This window comes from Dermacentor silvarum, chromosome 1, assembly GCF_013339745.2.
Source record: "Dermacentor silvarum isolate Dsil-2018 chromosome 1, BIME_Dsil_1.4, whole genome shotgun sequence".
Lineage (NCBI taxonomy): Eukaryota > Metazoa > Arthropoda > Arachnida > Ixodida > Ixodidae > Dermacentor > Dermacentor silvarum.
In genome coordinates, this window is record NC_051154.1 from 45,678,298 (window position 1) to 45,697,430 (window position 19,133).

Genomic DNA, 19,133 nt, shown 5'->3' on the forward strand with positions numbered 1-19,133 from the left:
AACATTCCACCACTGCAAGGAGCTCCAGCCAACAACCTTGCCAGAGCCAGCCTCGCCGATGCCAAGTGTGAGTGTGGTGCTTTATGCCAACCAGTTGGACATAGTCAAAGTGAGTTTGGTCATTTTGGGAATGGATGTTCCTCTGGCGAACTGGTTGTGCCTTTCATTTCTTTTCCCGGTCATAGCTGGGTCAATGTGGACTGTGTGTCTGCTGTGTGTGTCCCTCTCCGCGTACCTGCTTAGTGGCGTTGCGTGTGCTTTGCGGTAACCTTCTCTCCTCGGAGGCAGAGTGCTGCAGACCTCCTGAATGTCAGGCGAAGGCCCACGGTCTTTACTCAATCACGGTGTGTGAAAGTCCCACGTGTACGGACCCCCAGTCGCAACAGCCCCCTCTCCACCACAAAGGCTAATACTAATAATCTTTATTTGCACTGAACAAAAAAAGGAGGGGGTAGAAGAGTAAAAAGAAAGAGGGGGATCGCCCCGGGTGGCGTGCTATAGGCGTTGCAGATAGGTGCAGACCCACCCGTAAGCGGAGCGCCTGCCAGCCATCCGCCCAGGGGGAGGGGGGGGGGGGGAGAGGAAGATGAAAACACTGTGGAGGATGGGTAGACACAAGGCAATTAATTGACTTGCTAATTAACGAACTAACCAACTAAGCTCGGTCCCGGAGGCTTCACGCCACTGCTCTACACAACTCCCTAGATGACGCACGGTCCGAAGGCAGGGGTGTTCGCACACTTCTTGGGTCAGAAAGAAAGCCCCGCACTGCAGCCGGAATGAGAGAATTCTGGTGGCGGACTGTCCTCGCGTACATGGGTTCGGATTGACCCGTTCGTTTGCTGTAGCGGACGACTGGGCTGATGTATGAGTCTCCAAGGGATCAATCGAGGAAGCGGCAGAGAAGGCCTACACGGGTGACAGTGAGCCGGTGCTGGAGCGTCTGCCATCCAAAGCGTTGCAGTCGTGCCTCATACCGTGGAAGTACGTCGCGGCTGCTGCCGAAGTGGGTGAACAGTGTCCGGGTGGCGCGGTGCTGGATGCTCTCTAGCATATTGGTTAGATGAACCTGAAAGGGGTTCCACACAGAACAGTACTCTAGTCTTGGTAGCACAAGGGCAGTGTAGAGTGCACGGAAAGCATCCGGGCCGCCGGGTCTCGACGTGCGTACGACAAAACCAAAAATAAACCAAGAGCCATCCCCAGTTAACAAGCTTTCAATTAATAATTCATTAAATCAACCAATGAATCCTGGTGAGATGAGCTTATGGAATCACTCAGGGCGGCTGTTAGGAAGAAGTAGAGATAAGAAAGTCACTATCCCGTTCATTATGTGTCGCAGCACATGACACGAGCTGGTGGTGCTAACGTGCAATGCATCGCTCGAGAGAAAAGTGTAGAGTATTGTAGTTTATGACAATGCACATCGACCCTTGTGCTTTTGGTCGTGTGGTTTGTTCGGATTCTCTGTACCTGCGGAGGCCCGCCGATGTGATGCTTTAAATCGCACGTTATAGAAATTGTGCTGCGAGCGCTGGCTTTCATTTCCCTTTTTTAAAGATATCGAAAACGAACCCACAGAAGTAAAAATAAAAAATAAAAAATTGAGCCAGAAATGAACTGCTAGCAACCGAAAAGCAGGTAGCTGTGCCCTTTTTCATTTACCAGCTCTCAAGCTGCGACGATAACTGCGCAATTTTGATGATAACTGCGCGAAGTTACTGCGCGAATTTACGATAACTGCGCGAATTTGATCGATAACACACTCTAGCACGCGAATTTTTGCCTCCTTGCCGTTGGACTTTATACGGAACCTCACGGCGGCGACGACGGCGACGGCAAAAATGCGCTTGGAGTGTCCATATAATTGCTATCGCTATAAAAAGAAAAAAAAAAGAGATCGGCCCAGGAAGGGAACTATAGCAGGAGTTCCACGTTTCGTTGCGTGTAACTCCCGAGTCGCCAAATGTGTGCCAGTCGAGTGGTCGGGCAGGCAGATTTTACTGAGGTTAGAGAAGCCAGTTGTAATGACAGCCATAAAGGCAGTGCGAGACACACGCGGTCACGCCTTCCAGTGCCAGTGTTACGCCGTCCGCTCGACAAATGACCGCGAAAGATGCGGCCGGGCGGATTAGCTTCGCTGTGTCGCGAGACCGCTGTGCTGGTTCCAGAGGGTCAAACGCTGCGGGAGGTGGCCGCCATTATTCACGCGCGATCGCGGTTCGTTGGCACTTTCTTCCGAGGCTAACCGCAGCTGCCGGTGGGTCCCGTTCAGCTCGCTGTCAGCTGTTCCCGCAATGATTAATCGGGTTCCTTTTCCGCCTCCATTCTCGCCTCGCTTTCGCTGGCTCTCGAGATCATATTTCTCGGCCGTGCTCGCCCTTTTGTCTCTGCGGTGTCGCGGGGGGCGACAGCGGGGGGCATGTGGATGGAGTCGACCAGGTCGGCTCCATTGTACCGAGCCCCGCGCGAGCGCTTCTCGCCTCGACCCGCGCCGTGACTCGCCTGGGCGACGCGGCCATTATTTTCAATGCGCGCCGCCTCCGCGGCACGACCCCTTATTTATGTGGCGCGGCCGTCTTCGCCCATTGCCGCTAATCAAGCGTAACGAAGTCCGGCTAATTATTATGAAGGGAAACCGTAGCGCCTAGGATCGTGAGGAAAGCCGGAGTCGGGCGCGCGTGGATCTGGGTTACGCGCACCGAAACCGAGCGCTGACCCTGGCGCGCTCTCTGCCCTGCCCCCCCGCCGGGCACGCGGGTACCTGGAGCAGAATGCGCTGCGCTCCTTTTCTCCGGGTTTTCGAAGGGTCAGCACGCACAGGCCCAAATATGAACGAGAACGCGTGCACGGCGCTAAGTTATGCGTCCTCCTCAAGACGGTATCGAGAGCCAACCATTAGCAGAGCAGTCAAATGAAATGCGAAAGTCTTGGGGCTCGCAACAAAATGGTCTTCTTTGACTCTCTCTAGACATTGCTTGCGTTCTTACTATCTACATTTGAAACCTACTGCGGCGCCCTATATCCCCCACCCCAGTGCAGGGTAGCAAACCGCAAACTGACCTCTGGTTAACCTCCCTGCCTTTCCTCTCTCTCCCTCTACTGCGGCCCGAAGACGAAGCGGCCAAGGAACATGGCGGATAGAATAATGAGATGGCGCAATAACCACTACTTTCTCAAAGCAGGTTGTCATAACTGCAACGATGAGATGAAGATTAAAGCGAGGACAAAAAAGGGGAACAAATTCCTGGGATTATTACCCTGACCTGCAAACGAATAGCCTTCCGAGAGCCGTGCGTTTTTCCACGTGTGCAGTCTTTCAGCGTTGACTTGCTTAGACTTACGTGGCTTGCGTATACGGAAGAACCCATAATCTGCGTGGGCCTTACTAGGACGCAATACCGACTTGCCTACGCATAAACGCTAGCTCTGCTTGGGTCCTGCTTGGAATCAAATATGGCTTGCGTACGCAAGAATCCGAACTCTGCTCGGATCTTGTGACGCAAGCAGCTTGCGTATACACAAGCGGAACGCAAGCCGCTTGCGTCCTCTATAGTTTCAAACTCTCTATCAACTAGTTTTAGTTTCAAACGGGGGAGGGGGCTATGCTTATACGTAAAACTCTTGCGGGTACGAACGGCGCATGCTTAAAACGTGGAGATCTGAACAGCAACTTGTGGAAATGTGGCCTCTGTGTTTGCCCCGCATTGCCTATACCTATAAAGGACGCAAGGCACTGATTGGTGTTTCGTTTGAATAATGTCGTCTCGAGCTTTGTGATGTGGACTACGGAGTAGCCATAGCGTGGTTCTGATTGTTGCTTGCCTCGGATGATCTTGGCCCGACGTTTGTATTGCGTATGCTGTATACCCGCATGGTAGGGAAATCCGTGGGAGAACAGGGAGAGGGGAGGGAGGTCGCAATGATTCATGGCGCTGTAAAAGTGAAGTGACGAGTATCCGTAATTCGTTCACCTGGACCCTTTTACGTATACATGTTCAACTAAAAGTGTATCACGCGTCCGGCGTGCGGACTGTGTAGTGTTTTCGTCGCTGCGTTCCCCAAACCCCCGCATACGCGAGAAACTAAAACTATTCATTAGAACGTATCATCATCCGTTCAGTTGTTTCTGTTACCGCTCCAGTCAGCCAGCCTTCTGCAATTGCACGGCACAGCTGGCCTGCACGCAGCTCGCACGCGGCTGAGGTGGTATAGAGCAAACGGTGTGGTGCTATAGCGCTGTGCTGAGGGCTCTGCGAAAGATTCGTTCGTGTACCGCGATACCATCAACACAAGACCAATACAGGCCTATATATATCGTCCCTTAGACGAATCGAATGTGCGGAACGGGCTTAGACGAAGCGAGTGTGCGGAACAGAGCGCGTCAAAGGCTGTCCCTGCTAAACGAGGGCAGCCTTTGACGCGCCGCGTCGAACTTTCACGACAAGAGTTTCTAACCTCTAACCATGGTTCTATCATAACCGTGGCGGAGGCTAATACAACCGTATTCCGATATGGACAAGATCAATCGAACGTTTACTTTTACCTTCAAAGATTTTTCAATTATTCTTTCCTGCACATTCAAAACGGCATAACGAGATGTTACATGAACGCCTCCACAGAAAAGAAGAAGAAATCCAATCTATTCCAGCCGAAATAAATGATACAGCGGCCGTTCTGTAGGGCACCTGATTACTTATGCCGGGGTTAATAAATCGGTGCATGAAGCAGCTTCTTTTTAAAACGTAATATAATTTTGTACTCCTCAGGCGTTTATCCTGCTTCACTCTCGCGCTCTCTTGCTCACAAGGGCCACGTTTCAACGTCTAATCTAGTCGACGCGGGCTTCGAGATTATCAAGCTCTGTCCTACTCGGAGGAGTGGTGCCGCTGCTATATATAGCTTCACCTTGTTTCGGTGCTTTCGCCTGGATGCAGTATGCACTGATCGCGTTCTCTTTAGAATTAATCGTGCAAATAACGAAACATGCGCGTATGGCACGACGGACGAGTTCATATGATATTGGGTTGCCACCTTTATGCCCAGCAAAGGTGGTAGCTACGCTACAAACTGAGGGTGGGCCAACCGCGCCCATTGTCACACGGCTCAATACTTGAACAATGACCGTTAAAGGCTTCAAAAAAACATAACAAAAAAAAACCCACAAATAGTCATTGTCGTGAAATAGTTGTTTATTAATACGAATACGTGTCGCTATACAAGATATATTAGGGATGCAGGACTCACGTTTGTTCCCTCTTTTTCATTGATTGTTCTTGTATTTTTTTTAAACTGACAAGTATGTGTTAAGGTTTCCGCGTATGTACGCGTCGGTTTGGTTGGTATTGTATTGAATAATTTGTAACACGCATTTCTTATTTTACCCGTTAGGGGTGTAGCTGGAAGCAGGCATGCGCTTCCGACCTCTCCATTTGGGCCTCAGTCAACCCTAGCCTGTATCCTGCTGCTACGCGAGCTATACACGACCATCTAATAGCAAAGCCCACGGCCACTGAGATGCTTCCGTAATCTTTTACGAAGCACTTCCGGCCGCCAACGTCGACAGCAGCGATCCTTGTTCGCGAAAACAATCAGCCCTGATAATTAATCTAAATGAGTAAAAAGAAAAAACGCATTTTATTGCTGGAGAATGTTTTTGACGTCCACAGAATTTATGTTAATGTTTTAGCTGTGTCATTCTTGCATTCGTGCAGTACATTAATGGGGTCAAATTTCTCGAAGTGTTCTGGCAACATGTAGGCCGATGGATGCGGTGTTTTTGGCACATATACGGGCGGCGCTTATACTAGTGCTTCGCTGCAAGCGAGGTTTTCGGTGCCAAACTCGGACCGCCTCCTTTTGCTGCTCGTCATCGATTCTGATCATCCGCTGCCGCTGCGATGTGGGCATTGGAATCGTCGTATCATTCCGGCCCAGGTGCGAGCGCCACGTTCTGAACACCCCAGAAAGCCGCTGCACTATAGAAATGAGTCGGTCGTCTCTCGCACAGCTTTCCCGTGCTGTGAGCGCCGACTGGTCTCTTCCCGTGCTGCGCCGTCCTCCGTTGAACGAAGCGGCGCCGCCCCGCGCGGCGGTCGTGCGACGCGCCTGGGGGTCCGGCCGAGGCGCGCGCTCACTCCCGCAGCTTCGGCGGCCGTGCCTGATGGGCCCTGCACGAGCATGACCAACCCGCGCGGCCTCCGATCGAACCGCGCACGACAGATAAACCAGTTTATTGGGAGTCCCCTCCTCCCCGTTGCGTCCACCCCCTGCGCATTTCTTTTTTTATTTTTTCGTTGTTGTTGTTTTGAGGACGACCCGCTATGCTTTCGCCTTCCATGCAAGTTGCACTTTCGTTCAGACCCTGTTTCATTCATCTCGACCACCAGCGCCTAGGGCGATGGCGCGTTTGCTCCTGTATGGTCCGCGTAGATGTCCAGGCTCACACTGATCTATCTCTCGGCTCCCAGCAGCAAGGTGGCTGGTGAAAGAAAGAAAGGAAGCACGATGGTGTTGTCCACACACATCATTGGCACCGTGCGATTAGCAGTGAGCCAGTTGCGCCGGTAGAGAAAATAAACAAAGCTCGACGCTGTGGTTCATCGGCTATGCCACAGAGAGACTCAGGCGCTGGTATAAAATAGCCATATAGATGAGAAAACTACGCCGCATGTAGCGCTGACTGATGTCATTGCGTGTGACTTCCGGGCTCGCGAGTAACGTGACGCACATTAAGAATTGTATTTAAATCGACTGTATGAATGTGAATGCCATGAGTCGATTTTTTTTAATTCGCTGTGTTTAGTAGTAGAAAAGCTAAGCAGAAATCGGGGACGAAACAGAATGCCTTTTAGTGTTTTGCTTTATTTTCGATACCATAATATTTCACACAAGGTGGGATTCGCGTATGAGCGATGGCAAATTCATACGCACGTGCTTTGAGAAAAGCAGCGCAGAAACCCTGTTTGAACAAGGGCCAAATTCCGCGGCGTGGGAGATGGGTGTAAATACAAGCTTAGGGTGTTCTACGAGAGACTGCTCCCTCTTATGACAAGGCTATACAGGAGGCAGATAACTGGTCACATGTCTAAGTAATTATAGCTTCGTCAACAAAGGCTGTGTAGGAGACGTCACTGCACGAAGCATGACTAAAGACGGAGCTCCTTATACTGCCCACTCAAGGGCCAAGCAGAAACGAACGATCGTCAAAGCGTTTTCTTTTGCTGCACCACCGTGAACTAGCGCCCCTGTCAACCGAGGAAGTATATCAACTTGCAGTGTCCTCCCCCACCCCTCCTCCTCCTCCCCTCCTCCTCCTCCTCCTCCTCCTCCTCCTCCTTCTTCTTCTTCTTCTTCTTCTACAGCAGATATTCTCCATGCTGCTACTGCTTTTTTCTAAGTCATTCACTGTTTCTCCTTTTGATTGCGCCTCCATCTGCCGTACGCTAATCTTGCTGTCTATTTCCCCTTCCGCTCTCTTCCTCTTGTTATCACCCTCCTCCTTCCCCCAGTGCAGGGTAGCCAACTGGAACTACCTCTGGTTAACAACCCTGCCTTTCTATGCATCCTTTCTCTCTGCTCTGTGTCGCTCTGTCTTACATCTTGTTTATGACTCTCGTTCCATATTTCTCAGCTTCTTGGCCTGGTGATCGCCCTCAACGTCGTCCTGCAAGATTTTCTGGCAGGCCGACGTTGTTCTCTCACGATGCTCACCAGAGTACACGTTGTGTACCCTGGTGAGCGTTACTTTGGCGCCAGAAGAACTAACAAGCCTATGGCTTACCACCGTATTCAGAAATGCATCTTAACTCCAAACCTATGTTTGACTTGATCTAAATGATGCCTAGCGTGAACGTGCCCAGGATGCTCTTTGTGTTCCCTTCGGCGCGTTCACGATAGGCGCCATTTATATCAAGTCAAGCATGGGCTTCAAGTTAGGATGTATTTCTGAATACGGAGGTTAGTCAGTTTACTCTCGTGTTAGTCGGTTAGTCAGCCCTCTCGTGTGGGCCTCGTCAGGCCTTACCGCCTTTTGTCCCGGTCCCCTCTTTTCTCTGAAAAAAAGAACAAACTTCACTTCACTTCACTGTTCATCTCAGGAGCAAGAAATTCGCGGTTCGATGCCATTTACTAGGCATACATTTTTTTTTTTTTTGAAGAGTAAAAAAACCGCTGCTCCAGCGTACGGCTCAAAGCGCGCAGTCATTATGGTACTCGTGAGGCGTTGCTGAGAATCAGGGCCCGTATTCACAAAACGCTCTTCCGTTAGAATCGTTCTGCCAAATAAAGTTTCTACTCACTCGCTCGCTCGTAAGAGCAAATTCCAGCCTATCCCGATGCTGGGCATACTATATTAGCGAAGGCGACTGGTAAATGGCAAAGACCAACGAAAAGGTTTGTGAATTCGGCCGAGGTTCACAAAGGCTTTTCCTTCCTAACTGCTTTTTGCCATTGGCCAGTCGCCTTCGGTAATTATATGTCTAACATGACGATTGGCTAGCATGTGCTCTTGCTAATAACTTTAGCGTAATAACTTCTTTGCGATTACGGGCCCAAATGTATACGTCTGTGACGTTTCATCTGGGAGTAATTCTTCACTAGGGTGCCATGTATCGACATCCAAGCTGACCGCACGCGTATAAAGCGAATCGCCTCTTGTGTGGGCTTATCATCCCTCGAGGCCACCTCTTCTTAGGAATACTAGAGCTTGATCTTCGTAATAATGCTGCTAATGAGCTCAAATTAATGCTAGAACAGCTATTGTAATATGCGTGCGTATGTTTATTCAGTTTATACCTATCTGTGTTTTAACTTATACCATGTCCACGTCTTTTTCTCTATGCGCAGTACATTAGCGTGTCATGTACGTACAATATACTATATACACTTGGCCTTTTGCTTGGCGATTCTCTGTCGTTTTGCGTAATTTGTAACTTAATTTCCACACAGCTCCTTGTTGATCCGCTAGAGCGTATCTATCCCAAAGAAAAAAAATTGAACAGATGAATGCAAATTAATTTAATACGGCAGTTTAGATACTTCCACGTAGCACCACGTACGAAGCTCGCGTTTATCTGAGTTGCAAGTGTGGAAGCTTGGACGAGTTGGTAACCATTCATTTCGATGGGTTTCAGCTCTCTTTCACTCTCGGCCTACCCCTTACTTTCTGAAGTCTGTATGTGCTGTGAACATCACCGAAATGTATCTGCCATGATATAACTTGTGGCAGTCATTTAGTGGTTGTTCCCGTAAATTAGCCACATTGACGACCATGGTGAGCAGCACCTGACAGAGGGACCAAAGTTCTTTTGTCTGCGACGACGTCCTACTTCTTTCGCACACGTGAAAGTAAGTACGTACGTTACCACAAAACACGAACAAGAGACCGGAGCAAAAAGAAAAATACAGTGTTACCTGCCAGAGTGCTGCAGCTAATGCCTTTGCATTCGACGAGAAAAGCCACCACCCGTGGGCAGTACTTGTAATCCAGACCGACTGTCCGCAATCGTGCTGCAACATTAGAAAGGCGACAAAGATTGATCAGTGTGCGGGTTCAGAATTTGCGCCGCATGCAACTTGCAGCGCGTTAACTGCTACATCTGGGCAAAAGAGGCGGCTCTCAAATCGGCGGAAAACGTGCCACCATAATCCTGCCACCGCAACTCTGAAATATGCAGTCTGCGCTTAAAAACGCACACACACACACAAAAAGAAAGAGCATTGAAGCTGCGATGCATAAATCGAAGGCCACCAATGGGTTCCTCGCGCACTCTTTCGTTTTCTCGCCGGTTGAACTGGTTGGTGTTTGCTTAAATCGAAAGGTCGCCGAGGCTTATCTCACGCGATCTAAAGCTGCGGCGCGTTTCCCACACGTGCGTGTACGGCCGCGTACTTGCAAGGATTAACGGGTGTAGAGCGCGCTTCTTTCTCGTAAATTGTTCATCCCGGGACCACACTGCTGCCGTTCGACGCTATTCTTAAGTGCGAGCACACAGGCCGGATCACGCACACGTTTTTGCTGTGTGCGCACGTAGTACGACATCCGCCAGGTGGACTGGTGGACAAGTACCAACTTACGTTCCAGTGGGCGTTCCGACGCGACTGCCGACGCACATTTATCAGCACAATAATAAGCGTGATATTGACGTCAAAATGACGGCTTCGTACAATGAATGATATATGCCCGAGCCTGAAAGGCCCGAATATACGGAGCGAGGAATAGTAGCTTGTGCCTGGTAATGGGGTACGACGGATGCAGTGTCGAAGAAAAATAACTACGTGAATCTTTGTTAGCGTTGCATAACTATAGGTATGTGGACTTGCCAAACATCTTTGCATGATTAAATAAGGAAATGTCTCCTTCAGCATCGCAGATTTTCAAGGTGCCCTCCAACCGAAACTACCAAAAAAAAAAAAAAAGTTGTTCCAGCCGGTTTTAGCTGCACGAGTAGCCTCGACATGATTAATGGAGAAACCTCTATGAATTTCGGTTGCGATGATCGTGAGCCACAACGTGTGGAACGTCGCATCACGTTTGGACATTTCTGAGGTGTCACAGTTCTTAAAGTAGTGCATTGCGCACATATTTAAGTATATCAGTAAAGATATATACAAATATGCACCGAGTTAGACAAGAAGAAAAAAGAAAGGGAAAATAAGGGGGGGGGGGGAGAAGCAGGATATCGATCCTAGAATTCTCGAGAAAGCGTCCATCGAAATGCATATCCATGAATTCTAACAATATAGATACGAACAATGTACATGTTATACAAAAAAGCACAAGTATATAGGGTTCCCAGCTAACGTTAGTCAAGTTGTTGAAAAAAAAAACAATAAAAAAAAGCATGGTGCAAGATACGATTTTATAACCTACAGTGTTCGGTCGTGTGACCTCTGAAAACTTAGCACCACACGTCTTATAATCGTATTTTGCACCATGATTTTTTGATATATTTTTTCTTTAAACAGCTTCGCTAATGTTAGCTGAGACTCATGGTGTACAACATGCAACCATATTACTTTTACAAAAAATGTCAAACATAGTCACAGGTAAATATCCGCGATATGGGAAATTTAGTTTCAAAGTTGAAAGAAACATTTCTTCGAACTGGTTTTAAAAGATGCTAGGGTTTGGCAAGCTTTAGTGAACACGGGCAATGAGTTCCAAAGGGTAACGCAGAAAACAGCACTTTCTGCTTGCCATAGTTCGGGTGAATTTTCGGCAATAGCAAACTATTTCGGTACGAGAATTTCATTGTGTTAAAACTTGTGAGGTTAGACGACGGGGATGCATTAACTGGATTTCATCCATACTCGCGCGAGAAATGAGAATTCCCAGCCTTAAGGATATGTCATGTTGGATGGGAAGAATGCCGTGGTTATTGTAAGTAGATGTAGAGAGAGAGAGAGAGAGAAGAGAAAACAAAGAGAGGAAAGGCAGGGAGGTCAACCAGACGAACGTCCGGTTTGCTACCCTACACTGGGGGTAAGGGAAAGGGGGAATAAAAAGAGGAACAGAGTGAGCACTGTGTGTGCAGCGAAGCACCACAACACCAAAGTCAAGTCCCATAGCTGGTGATGTGCGTTGAAGACATCTGACATGAGCCAAGGGCCTGTGGTCGTTGCGTGAATAGGAGGCTGCGGGTGAGCCATGGGGCTTACTCGAGACTTGCAAGCACTGGATTAAGAGCACCCAGTACCTGCACTGCAGATTCTCTGTAATGACTCAAGGTAAATATTCTGACTGCTTGGTTCTGTAAATGAACAGTTGTCGACAAATGTGTTCTATATGTGTTTCCCCAAGATGAAGAACAGTAAGTCAGGTGACTGCGAATATAATCATAGTATACTGAGCGAAGAATGTGTATGGGGAAGTAAGAACGGGTTTTAATCAAAACACCAATTCCGCAAGAAAAGTTTTCGACGAAATTGCTGTGATGTGTTTATCAAATTTTAGGTGTGAATGAATGGCAACTCCGAGAAATGTGGCAGTCTCATAAGGATGACTAACATGCGCGTCAATAGAAAGAAGTGGTATGAACGGAATAATTTTCTGTCGGGAATAAAGTATCATAAATGTAGTTTTACGCGGGTTAATTGCTAATTGGTTATTACGACACCATAAAACAATACTGGCCACATGATTATTTATATCCTCAACTAAGTTTTGTAAATCATGATTGAAGAAAAAATTGTGGTGTCGTCTGCATATAAAATACACCTTGAAAGTTTAAGATAATTTGGTAAGTCATTATTGCGCAGAAAAAAAATAAGCCATGGACCTAAAATAGAACTTTAGGGAACTAACTCCTTGATTGTTATTTGAGCTAGAAAATGAACCAGTAACCTGGACAACCTGTAATCTGTTTACGAGGTAATTACGTATGAACGTTAGTCTCGGACCGCCCATATGCCGTAAGGGTCTGCTTTATCAAAAAAAAAAACAATTATGCGGTTAATCGTGTCAAAAGCTTTCGAAAAAATCCACAAATATGGCTCCGGGAAGAAATAATTGTATCTGTAGCATGTTTAAAGATAGTCTGTGAATTTGTGAATTCTATTAATGCAAGATCTGTAGAAAAGTTGGCCTAAAACTAAACTGACGTGGAGTCAAAAGAATAAACTTGTTTGGATTTGTCAACCAAGTAACCAACAATTTTTCATTTAGTTTTTTAAACAATGGAACAATAGTTATTGGACGATAGTTATTAATTAGTTAAGGTCGCCCTCGCGTATATGAAGGTTCGTATAATATTGCGTATAAAGGCGTATATAAAGTGCAAAGGGACAATAAAGAGAAATATTAAGTTATAACATTGATTGACAAATTACACTTCTTGAATACGGAAAATGGAAATCTTATACCTAGAGCGGAGTCTTCGTAAGTAACAAGAAAGAAAAGAAAGACTCAAATACGTAAAACTTCGCTGCACACCAGCTAGCTTCAATCAATCAAACAACTTTTATTTCAGTATCAAATGGACACTGTGGTGGACGGAAACAACAAGCTATGTTCAGGATTGACGAGGTCTGCGCCCCCATATGCATGGCAAGCAGTAACAGAAACATATATAGGGCGAAAACTAAAGTATAACACAAGTAAATAGCCGGGAGTGAAATTATGAGAGTATATACAGCTGAAACGTAAATCGAGCTAAGTAGTATAAAAACATGTGTCCACATCCAATTGAATTAAATAATCACAAATTAAAGCAACGCTACAGTGATGCAAAATAGATGTGCTGAAACAAGGGCTAAATAATTGCTACAACGTTTTATTATAGCGACAGCCTCCGCGCGCGCTGGGAGTCTGCGTTGCCCACAGCTCGGACCAGCAGCACCAACTCTGGGCCGTCCAGCGAGCCGAGGAAGCCGCCAAGGGCCAACAACCCTTGGCCGAAACCTAGGCGGGGTCGAGGCCCACCCCACCAAATCGCAGGGAACTCAATAAAGTTATTTGAATGAATGTTTTATTAGGGTAATAAACTTGACTAATAATTAACACAAACGGTATGAACGCAACGAATTGCCAAGTGTAATACAATGAGATTGCAATGAGAAGTAACCAAGCGAGAGTGAGACATGCGCTGTAAAAAATCGCCTGAAAAAAAAAAAAAAGCTCACATTACGGGGCACATGTATTTTAATATTACAGGTAATTGATACTTTAACATTTGTGTTCATTTTTGTGGAAGTTGCGCAGCGTTTTAGTCACATTGACTTGTACTGTTCTGTCACAGGCAATAAATTTAATGCGACAAATATTGGTGCCGTATGCGAAACATATGCTGGCTTCCTTTTTGCATAGCAAATACTTTTTCTGTGTTTGTCTTTGTTGTCATTTCCCATACCAAGTAGCTGTAAGGTAGATTTGACAAAAAAAAAAAAAAAGACTTGTAAAGTAATAGCTTTATGTTCTGTGGAAGGAGAAAAACGATGCTTCGATATAATACCAACTGTTTTGGAAAGCCTGCATAGTATTCTATCCACTTGGTCTGTCCAAGAGATGTGTTCTTCAAAAACTACTCCGAGATTTTTAACCGTGTTAGCCAGTTCTATGATTGATGAGCCCAATCTTAGACTGTATAGTGCCCATTCACTTATTTAGCCTTGGCCTACACAAAACTGCCTTTGTCTTTGCAGCATTTGTGGCTAACGAATTGACGGCATTCCATTTATTGAGTTTATTACACTTTTCGATATTATTTGAAGGATCTCACTGCCAGTAAGAAAGAGACTTCAGTCGTCTACATACATTATAAATTTGGTGTTGCAGTCACTGTTACAATATCATTAATATACAGGTGAAAAAGTAATCGGCCAGTATACTGTAAACCCTCGTTAACTCAAACTCTGATTTCCAGAATTATCGGATAAGTCGAATTTTTTCCCCGGCACGGTGTCAACTCCATCGGTTTTTCACCCCTTATCTCGAAACGCCACGGTGCCGAACTCCGGATATCTCGAAACCTAGACTGCGAAAATGCTGAAGAATATAGAGTGCCGAAACGTTTTTTTTTTTTGTACTTTTTTTGCGTGGCTGGGGTATTGCGAAAAATAGAAACCAGGGCCGGTATTTTGTAGCGATGCCTTTAAAGTAATAATGCCTTTTCGCGCTTTGTCAGTGGTCAGAGCGACGGTCCGCTCACGATATCAACGTTGATAACGCGAGCGGACCGCCGCTCTGACCACTGACAAAGCGCGATAAGCGCGAAAAGGCATTATTACTTTAAAGGCATCGCTACAAAATACCGGCCCAGGGCCGGTATTTTGTAGCGATGCCTTTTCCGATGCTACCGCCTTTTGGTGCTTTTCGCGCTTGGTCAGCGGTCAGAGCGACGGTCCGCTCACGTTATCAACGGGATCAGCCGGCCGTGAGCGGTGGATTTTAAGACTAGCATAGAATAAAGCATAACGCATCGTTACAGAATACCAGCCCAGGCCGGCCATTTTGTCCCACTACCTTTTGCTTGATTCTACTTCACCCTAATCTACAGTTATCGGCCGGTTGATCTCATTGATTACGCATGCGGAGCGTCACTACGACCACTGACGCGCGCAAAGAGCGCGAGAAAGAGTATATAGCGTCGGCTCGAAACCGAGTGTGATTCGGTTTCAAACATGGTGTCAACATGCATCTGCGTTTGCGCTTATATGTGGGAGGTTCGCCATTGCCTATATACGACCGACGTGTCGGTTGCTGGGTCGCACATAATATCGCAAAAATGATCTACTAAAATTACCGCTCCTGGTACATTGATCTCTTGTGAGGAAGTCGGCGGTTACCGGCACCATATTGGAAAGGCGTCATGTTGGCTTTACGCGGTGGTTATGCTTATATTTTCGTGAATTGGGCTATCTCGAAACTCCGCTTATCTCGAAATTTTTTCCAGTTTTTACTGCTTCGAATTAACGGGGTATTACTGTACTTACCTGAGGCACGCCTGCTTGGATTGATCTGATGTTAGATACAGCGCCGTTTACATGCAGTTACTCTTTGATGACGATGCTTGAAATAAGATTCCAAAAAAATGATGAAAGTACCTCTAAAGCCGTACTGCTGCAGTTTCTTAAGTAAGGTAATGTGCTTTAAAGAGTCCAACGCCTTTGAATAGCCGACAAATAGACCTTAAGTAAATAAGTGATTTTCAAAAGATTCCATGAAGTGATCTTTTTGGGTCCTTCCTGAAACCGTACTAGAGGGGGGGGGGGGGGGGGGGGACGTGCGATAACATTGTGTTTGTTTAAAAGGCTCGTCATAGGTTGATGCAAAGGTTGAAATAACGTAGGTTTGGGCATGTTGGTATTCCATTTCTGCATCCAGTCCACAACACAAGGACAGAGTGAAGAACCGACGATGACAGGCGCTAGTCTTCGTCGGTTCTTCACTCTGTCCTTGTCTTGTGTTGTGCGCTGGATGCACAAGTGAAGCAAAAGCGTTTCAATGCATTTTGAAAAAAAAAAAAATAGGTATTATAGATATGGGCCGGTAATCCGACAAATTTTTACTGCCACCGCCTTTAGTTATAACCATCACTTTTGAGACCTGTAGTCGTTTTGCAAAACTTCCTTCTGAAAAAATTAAGATTGACAATATGTTCCATAATCTGTGCAATTATATCTGCTACATGTTTGACGTGTAATATGTGAAGACCGTCATGGTCTTTGCATGTGCTATTTCGCATCGATATGCATGAGCGAAGCTAAAATTTCATTTGCAGTGGTGGGGAACAAAAACACACTTTCTTCTAGTATTCTTTTCACGTATTCAGTGCATCTGGGATCATACTTGCTCTTCGCTGCAGTAACAAAGTAGTTATTAAAGTTGTCGGCTAAATTTGTTCCTGTAATAGTTACTAATTGAATTAATATATCCATCGCGATAATCATCCAGGAGTAAGTTATTTGTTCGTTTCCATATCAGGTCAGGCCTCCTTAGTACCTCAGGATTAAACATATCGTTCATATAACTCTGCTTCGTTTCTCGAAGTTGTTTGTTTAGCTCGTTTCTAAATTTCCTGAAGGCTTTTAGGTCATCTGGATTCCGAGTTTTGATGAAATGCTGGTAAAGTCGATCTTTTTCCTGCATGGCTTTCAAGTTATCCCTCGTGATCCACGGTTTTCGAGCTTTTCGAGCTGGCTTACATAATTTTCTGGCTTACGATGGCTCGCACATGGCAGACCTGGAAGCGAGTCCTTTCAAGACAAATAGTTTTCTTTCCTGGCGACTTCTGTCATAGAAACATGACGGGGATGAATGACAGACGAGACGAAAATTGACTGAAGCTTCCTGAACAGCAATCGCCGTAAACATTTCGTTTGAGAAGGCCGGAGAGGCGGATGTAATTTTCGTAAGGCCTTTCATATGAAGTTTGCATGAATGAAGCTGCCACCAAAACTTGTGAAAAGTAGGCTCCAATACAGGACTGTCGACGTGGCGTCGAGTGACTTCCAAATCACGTTAAAAAGACTAAGCGCATACCTTCTGCGCAGGTGACTGCCAGCTATTACAGACCGGGCACCGACGTGGTCAATCGGAACTGCCAAGGGTACATTCGGCTTTATGGGGACGTGGAGGAAGGACTGCAGGCGACAAACGCTCGCATTCTCTCTCGCTGCTGTGGCGCGCGTCTTTAGCCTCTGGGGACCGCTTTGCCGACGGAAGCGCGCGCGACCGCGTGGGCGCACCTCTTCGTGCGAGCCCCCAACAACCGGTCGGCTGCCCGGCCACGAAAAGCGGAGGGACACGAACATATCGGCCTCTCTCTTTTGGCCGGGTCACGACCCCCATGATCGATAAACGACCGCTGCTCGGCCGTGTGATTGCCGCCATTTGCATCCCGAGGCGGCCACAACAGAAGACGAGCGATCGAGCCCGGCTCTCACGACATGCGCCCTAATTGGTGCGTGCCATGCGCATCAGCCTTACGATTCCCCAGGGCTCCGTTCCGGCACTTGGCTCTGTTTGTCCAATTGCTCGCGCGTGAGGCATGAAGAGCGAACCGGCCCCGGAGCTATATACCGCGCAGGCGTTTATGGCACATGCGCCGTTCGTCACTCGGCGCTGTTCATCAAACTGCCCCGTATGAATGGGCGCCTCCTCGTACCCTTTCTTTTCCGGCCGCTGGAATGGCGGCAGTGCAATTCATTCCTCTCGCACCGAGTTTGGCGCTTTTGTGCTGGCGCGGTCGAGCAAGCTCGGGAGCTTCGGTGGGCAGCGATGGTTTATGGCCATGCACTGCCCGTCCCAAGTTTTTTTTCAGTTTGGGGCGCACTGCATGCAATGAACTGTGATGCGCGGTCACTGTAAACAACCGACAGGGAACCGTTTGAGCCGAATGGGCTGCCCATGCCGAGTCGAGTAGCGTGACTTGCCCGTGGTCTCGCGACGGTTTTTAGAAGACGTCCCTGGCCTCGCGGCGGCCACCGCGAGCAGTGCTTGACGCGTGCCGCGCATATGCGATGGGCAGCCATGATGAATGCCCCGAGGAGACAGGGAAAAGCCGCGGCCCCGGTGGCGGATCCGGCCGGAGGAGCGGCAAAAGGGAGCATCCGCCTGGCGACACCCGCCAGCCTTGGCGGCAGTAGGAAAGACAATGTCGACAGAAGTGGCCAGATCCATCACTCTTTCCTGCGGGGGGAGGCACCGGCCGACACTTCTCCGCTTGTCTGTGCTCGGAGAAAAATCTGCCGCTTGTGGACCCATGCTGGGATCTTGTTCTACTTCCGAACACGAGTCGAACGACGCGCTTATTTTGGCTCGGCACATACTGGACAGGAAAACGAGCGGGCCTCGTTCTCCCACGGCGATGCACCCCCCGCGCATTTCCTCGTGCCCGCTGAGATGGCCATCGCTTATGTTCGCGGCTTGGTGAAAACAGCGCCACCGCACGCGGGATCCATCAAGCTAGCAGCGCGTCCATTGCCATCTTGCCAGCGTGAATTGCCGTCTAGCGGCGTTCCTTCTTCCCGGCAGGTTTCTCGCCGTGGCAAGAGAGCGCCGCGCCATAGGCTCGAGCATGCTCCTTACGCAACGCGTGCGCTTGCTAAGCTGTCGTCGTTTCCGATCAGTCAGGAAAACAGGGACAAGTTTGCGCCGCGGCGCTATCACACTTGCTATCATGCACGTGCGATGTAACCCGTGTACACGTTTGTGTTCACTGCGTTTGCGCTCGCGCGCGTACCCGTCAGAAGACTGTAGCGGATGTAACTGGGTGCTTACGACCAATGCTGGTTGCGCAGCGCAAGAATGCCATTTGATAAGTCAGTTCGACCGCAGATTGAATAAAAAACTGGTATGTTGCTCATGCATCATCTGGAGACGCCGTCGCACTGCTCATCTTTGGACTTGTAAGAAAACTTACGGTTATAATTGAACGTCGGCCGCAATAATGCAAATAAGGTTGAAATAAGAAGGAATAAGAAATGTAACATGTGTACCTGTAGGTGTATGTAACTATCTATGTATGTAACTATATATGTGATTGATCAACAATGGTCGAACAGTGGATGTCGTTGGTAGTCAACGTTTCGACAAGGAACTTACTTGTGTTCGTCCCTGACGAAGACAAGTCCCTTTTTCGAAACGTTGGCTATACTGCAGCAACATCCATTGTTCGCTCATTGTTGATCAC

At 47.6% G+C, this 19,133-nt stretch overlaps 1 protein-coding gene across 1 annotated transcript in view; it reads right to left on the reverse strand.

Annotated features, from left to right (window-relative positions):
• Positions 1–883: 883 nt before the first annotated feature.
• Positions 884–19,133, reverse strand: part of LOC125942685 (uncharacterized) — a 129,291-nt gene continuing 111,041 nt past the window's right edge. Inside the window, exons 3-4 of the mRNA XM_049660960.1 lie at positions 9,415–9,510; positions 884–1,069 (exon numbers count right to left, since the gene is read on the reverse strand). Coding sequence (XP_049516917.1) covers positions 884–1,069; positions 9,415–9,510 — 282 coding nt within the window. The remainder of the gene's footprint in view (positions 1,070–9,414; positions 9,511–19,133) is intronic.